At 40.6% G+C, this 6,314-nt stretch overlaps 1 protein-coding gene across 1 annotated transcript in view; it reads right to left on the reverse strand.

Moving 5' to 3' along the window:
- Positions 1-428: 428 nt before the first annotated feature.
- The window catches only part of HEATR5B (HEAT repeat containing 5B), a gene marked incomplete at its 3' end in the record, with an annotated part of 44,871 nt that continues 38,985 nt past the window's right edge, over positions 429-6,314 (reverse strand). The window contains exons 31-32 of the mRNA XM_010010373.1: positions 3,115-3,384; positions 429-653 (exon numbers count right to left, since the gene is read on the reverse strand). Of these exons, the coding sequence (XP_010008675.1) occupies positions 429-653; positions 3,115-3,384 (495 nt within the window). The remainder of the gene's footprint in view (positions 654-3,114; positions 3,385-6,314) is intronic.

The raw sequence follows: 6,314 nt of genomic DNA on the forward strand, positions 1-6,314 counted from the left end.
AGCAAGAAATAATCACATGATAATGGGATTAAAATTGGAAAAGCCTGAACTGTTACATAAAAATACCCTAAAGAAAGAATCAGGCTGCAGGATGAGTTGCAAAAGGCAATATTTCTAACAGGATGTTATGATCAACATTGTCAAAGAAAGTAGATCAACAAAGACAAAATGTGGATGGGAACTCCCGAGATGTAACTGTATTATCTTAAAGCCAGTACTGTGTTTGTCTTCAACAAGTTATGCTCTGTGCACTCAGGTCTTTCTCCCATTTCAGTTTTATAAGCAATTCATCACCACTTTTTAATTCATCACCCAACCCTCAGACATGAAGCCTATTAAATTATAGGCAGATACAGTACCTGCCTTTTCATCACAGCAAACCCCAGTTCTCTTCAATTTTAACTCTCCTGCACTGGGAAACCACTTACCAGGTTGAGAGTATTCCAAGATAGATGCCAGAGTGCTGCGGATAAGACCTGTCCATTGTTTCTGAGTTTCATCAGTCTTGACTGTTGGGAGAGTAACAATAGTTTTTATCCCTTGAAGGGCTGCACTGACTGGAGGTGGGACCTGATTATCTGCCGATTTTACTGCTGTTTCTTTCAATACTCTTGTAATCAGAAATAGGATAGTGGGTAAGATGGTCATACATCCTTAAACAAGACAAAAGACAAAACAAAATATCTGAAGTTAATTCCAATGAGTGTGACAGACAACCTCTTTAGCTTTCCCAATATGGATGTATGGTTAGGAGACAAGGTCTGGAAACAGGTATCTAAACCAATTTATGGCACTTTCCAAGGAACCTGATGCGTGGTACAAGCCCCAGAAGCAAAGGAAGGAAGTTATCATAGAATCACAAATGGTTTGGGTTGGAAAGGACCTTAAAGATAATCCAGTTCCAACTCTTCTTGCCACAGGCAAGGACACCTTCCATTAGACCAGGTTGCTCAAAGCCCCATCCAACCTGGCCTTGAACACTGCCAGGCATGGGGCAGCCACAGCTTCTTTGGGCAATCTGTGCCAGTGCTTCACCACCCTCACAGCAAAGAACTTCTTCTAGTAAAGAACTTCTTCCTAATACTTAACCTACATCTGTCCTCTTTCAGTTTAAAGCCCTTGTCCTATCACTTGTTTACCCCTTGTCCTATCACTTGTTTACCCCTTGTCCTATCGCTAGGCAGATATGAAGAAGGACTGTAAAAAGCCCCTCTCCATATTTCTTGTAAGCTCCCTTTAGGTACCAGAAGGCTGCTTGCCATAAGGTCTCCCTGGAGCATTTTATTCCCTGGGTGTCTTACATCCTGTGCAAAAACTGTAGCCATCTGGCTCTACAAAGGAGACAAAACGATCCTCCAACCTACTACTTTTCTGAAGAAACCAACCCCTATCTATATGTTTTGTGCAGGCAATTCTGCAGATGCAAGTTAGAAATACTCAAGAAATACTGGTCAAGTAACACATAACCTGACTTTAGGCACATGGGAACTTTCTTAGAAGGAGTTTCAATAACAGATGTAGACTTTAAGCCCCTGTAGGACTGAAGACAGGTGTTACTGAGTTTAGGCATGTAATATCAATCTACTGGTCACTTCAGACGGTCAAGTCTTTTTATGTATCTTTTCAACACCTCATTTTCCCACACCTGCAGAAGCACAAATCCCACCATTTTCCTAATTCTGGTAATGTTGTGAGGATAAATACACTAAACAGAATTATGACTGGAGGCGATTGCCAGAGGTCATCTAGTCCAATCCTCTTTCTCACAGCAGATCAGGTTGCCCATGATCGTGCCCAATGTAGACTGCAAGATGCTCATATTTTAAACAAAAAGGAAGAAATAGTAATAATAAAGAAACCCTCTATCACAGAAAGTGACAAATTCTCTTCGTTCACAGTTTCTCTCATACCCAAAGGCTCAATTGACACAAATATGTGTGCACATGTTATCCCCCGCTCACATCAGCTCTTCTGGCTGCGGGGAAAAAACCCAACCAACCAACAACTCAGCAGTCTCTCTAGACTGACAGTAGTTTCTGAGCTGCTCTCACTGGGCACTTGCCAAACGTTGCGAGTCATGTCTCCAGTCAACACAGTAGGACTGTTAGTCTTTTTGCCCATCTTCCTTCTCACCACACACTCCACACCCACTTCCCAAAAAAAAAAAAAAAAGAGGGGGAGCAGAAGAGGAAAGGAAAAAGAAACAGGAATCAAATAAAACCAGTGCAGGATCCAAATCAGCTCAAAATCTACTTCTTTTTTTTTTTTAAAAAAAAAGGAACTGTAAGACAAATTGTTTGCACACAGCCCATGTTGTGTTCTGAGTATGACTTTGTCCAAATACGTTACTTCTCTTGTATCTCATTAAGTCATAGAAAGGGAGCAACCTGCATGTCATTAAGGGACCAACCTAGATGTCTTATCTACATCAGTGTGTGAAACTTCCCAGAGATCCCTGAGACAAATCTTAAGCAATTTGTCTTCTGAAAAGCAAATCTCAAAGAGCACAGCTTCCCATGCAATTGTGTCCTCTAACCCTGAACTCCACTCAGTGCAATCACTCTAGTTCACACATATCCTTTGTGGCAGTCTCCCTGGGCAGAAGAAAGCTCCATTTAGTTTAGAGTCATATTTGGGATGACTGACAGCCAACAGCTGCAAAACCAGGTGTACCACAGCTGAATTGTGCTGGTCTTTCCTCAGTAGGATTCTCTTTTCATCCAGCTGCTGCTTTTCAAGGACTTCTCAGGAATTCAATTATCCCTGAGATGTCTACATTCTTTTATAATATGATTAAAATCGGCCAAAAAGTTTCAAAATCATGAACAAGGAAGGGAAAAAAAACCCAACATTAAAATCATAGTGCCACAGAGCTCATTCCTGCAGCAAACTTGCAGCACACATGCAAATTTAAAATAAAATAATTTCCTTTATGCTGCTCACTGGAAAAGCCTGAATTCTTAATTTACTTTTAGAACCTAAATGTACTTTTCATTAAGATAACCCTTAAAGTAACCTGTAAAAAAATATATTTATGGTTTGCTTTTAGCATCATGTGCTCACTATGCTTTCCCTAGAGTAACCACTCACACATATTTTCTTACAGTACCTTACCTGCTGGAGAACACAGAGAAGGCAGGTCAGACAGTATAGTAACAGTGGCAGCCACAAGACGAGCGCTTTCCTCAGAAAGGTGGGATTTGGCAGCAATGTGACTTGGAGAATCTGACACTTTTGAACTCAGATGGGGCATGTGCCGTACTAGGATAAACATCAGCAACTCCATGGCTGCAAAGACTAGAGATTTTCCAGGCACAAGACCACCACTCTCACCTCCCTCTCCTAAAGCAAGAGGATTTTCTTTTTCCTCAATATCCTCTTCATCTGAAAAAAGGAAAGAAACACCTGAGCAGACAGTTAAGAAAGATCCTACACCAAAGATAACACAAAATACTCTTTTTTTGAAAAAAGTTAAAAATCAGGAAGAAACAGTTGCTTCACAGTAAGATATAACAAACATGACTGATGTCAAACTAAATGTTTAGTAAGACTGACTTAAAGGGGTTTAAAATGCTTTAGAAGGATTGTGGTTGCAACAATACTTAATAAAAATCCAACCAGAACTAGAAAAACAACTAGTAATACTTACACAAAATAAAATGCAGTAATTATTTTGCTGCTTTTAAAACTGATTGTAAAATTGACAGCAACGACCGCCAAATAAATAGGCATGGCAATATTTTTTAATTTAATAGCTATTAATTAAATGTTCCACCCTGACAAAAATCTTATTTCAGCATAAATTTATTATGAAATAAGAAAACAGAAAACCATTGTAGGATTCTATGTCCAAGTTCATTATTGCAGTGCATTCAGTTCAAAAAGTCTCTCTTTTGAATGGCAGCTTGGCCAGCTGCAGTCTTCCCGTCTCCCATTAAACAGCAACAGAGATTCAGTAAGTCAAAGCTGGCCTGAACTACCCCTATGGACCTCCTATGAATTTAAATGATTGCTAGTGTTATCACATTCACCGATTTGAAAAATGCAACTTACTGGGCCTACAGTGAACAATTCCATTAATTCATATGAAGGAACAGAGCTTGTATTTTTAGCTGTGCTGGTTTCGCAAGTTCCAGCAAAATCCTCTCTCTGTTTTTATGTGAAAAACAGGCAAAAGCTAACAGTTGGGGTTTTTCCACAACAGTACATTGTGCCAGACTATGACAGAAGTTTGCCTTAGTAAGTGAATATTCTTTGGGTTTCACTTAATTTCTTTCAGGTAATAAAACCCCAGGGCACATTTAACCAGATATCAATGAACTATTTGCCAGGTTGCCACTTGGAAACTAATTTACCTGGCAGAGATGGAAACAATACATCCAATGTGAGATTCTTAAAGAAATGGTAAAGGGATGACTGAACAGGGAAATGCTCCGTTAAAAGGATGAAGTTACTAAAAGTACCTCAGAAAGCAGCTTTCAGACTGATGCCAATAACCTTATCAAGGATATTCTTACATAAAGTAGAAATAAGGTAACAGAATATGCTGATGAAAAGCCTAAGCAAAACATCAGAAGCTGAAATATCATACCAGAAGAAGCAGGGATAAAAGTAGAATGAATTTTACTAAAGCTCAATGAAGGCCAAGTAAAGGAACAGATTTAGGTATATCAACTCAACAGAGGATCTCAGAAAAATTTAAGTTGAAAGGGACCTCTGTAAGTCTTCCAAGTCCAATCTCCTGTTCAAAATGAGGCCAGCTTGAAAGCTAGTGCAGGTTGCTCAGGGCTGGTCCAGTTTCGAGTATCTCTGTGCAGGGAGGTGCCACAACATCCCTGGGCACCTCTTCTACTGCTTCACCACTCCTGTGGTGACAAATTTTCTCCTTGTATCCCATCTGGATTTACATAGCTGCAACTTGTATCTGTTGCCTCTTGTCCTTCTACTGTATGCCTTTCAGAAGAGTCTGGATTGGTCTTCTCTTTAAATCCCCTTTAAGAAGGGGGATTGCTATTCTATTCCATATTAACCCTCTCTTCTGCAGACTAAACAAGTTCAGCTCTCTCAGCCTCTCCTCACGTGTCACACACTTCACCTCCCTAAGCAGCATAGTGGACCTCCACTGGACTTCCTTCAGTTTGTCAACATTTGTCTTATTCCAGATGAGGGAGAAGGGCAAAGAAAATTAGACATTGCTCCAGATGTATCCTAACAAACTGAAAGGACAGTCGTATTCCTTAACCTACCGCTCATGCTTTTCTAACGCAGCCCAGCATTGCATAGGCACACCACAGATTCACATTCAACTTGTTATTCGGCAAAACTGCTACATAGTCTGTCAGTCCCCTCCAGCCTATACAAATGCACAGAGTTATTCCATCCCAAATGCAGGATTTTGCATTTGTCTTTGCTGAACTTCAGCAGGTTCCCAGTGCTGCATCTTGAAATTCCCCTGAAAGGCAGCTGTGCTCCCCAGTGTTTCCACCACTTGCACTATTTGATATCAACCACAAATTTGTTGAGGATATGTTCTGCCCAATCACCCAGGTTGTTAACGATGATGTTTAACAGTAGCAAACTCAATACTGAACTGTTCTAAGGAACACCAATTGGAACCAGCTGTCAGTTAGCCTCGAATCACCAAACTCCACTCAAGCACAGCAGTCCAGCCAGTTACTCTCCAACTTTTCAGTCCACATTTCTCCAATCTGACAATGATACTATGGGGTACTGGGTCAAAAGCCTTGCAAAAGTCAGGGTTAACAATATCCAACACTCCCCCTTCATCCAAAGCCAGTTATTTAATCACAGAAGGTTAAAAAAACACAGATGATGAGGCATTATTTGTCCTTGGCAAGTCTGCACTCACTACTTCAAATCACATTCTTCTACTTCATATACCCAGAAGTGGTTTCCAATGGAATTTACTCAAAAAAATATTTCAACATATACAGTAGGCTTACTGGCAGATGGTATCCCAAAACCTGCCTCATGCCTTTCATTACTGAAAGTCAAACATAGCATCTAATTTTTGCCACTCATTGGAAAGCTTTCTTGAGCGCCACAGCTTTTCAAATATAATTGCAGCAGCCTTAGGATGTCATCAGCCAGCTCCCCCAGATGCATCCCATCTGGTCCCATGTTATGTCCAGCTTTTACCTAAGCAGTCCCTAGCCTGATGCTCATCTACTGCAGATAACAATTCTCTCCCCTAAACTTGTTCACTAGACACAGAGATACCAGAGAATTAAGCCAAGATGTGGCCTCAGTTCCCCCCCCCCCCCCCCCCCCGTGTTTTTTTTTTTACAACCCCC

Source organism: Nestor notabilis, unplaced genomic scaffold (assembly GCF_000696875.1).
Source record: "Nestor notabilis isolate BGI_N333 unplaced genomic scaffold, ASM69687v1 scaffold13662, whole genome shotgun sequence".
Taxonomy (NCBI): domain Eukaryota; kingdom Metazoa; phylum Chordata; class Aves; order Psittaciformes; family Psittacidae; genus Nestor; species Nestor notabilis.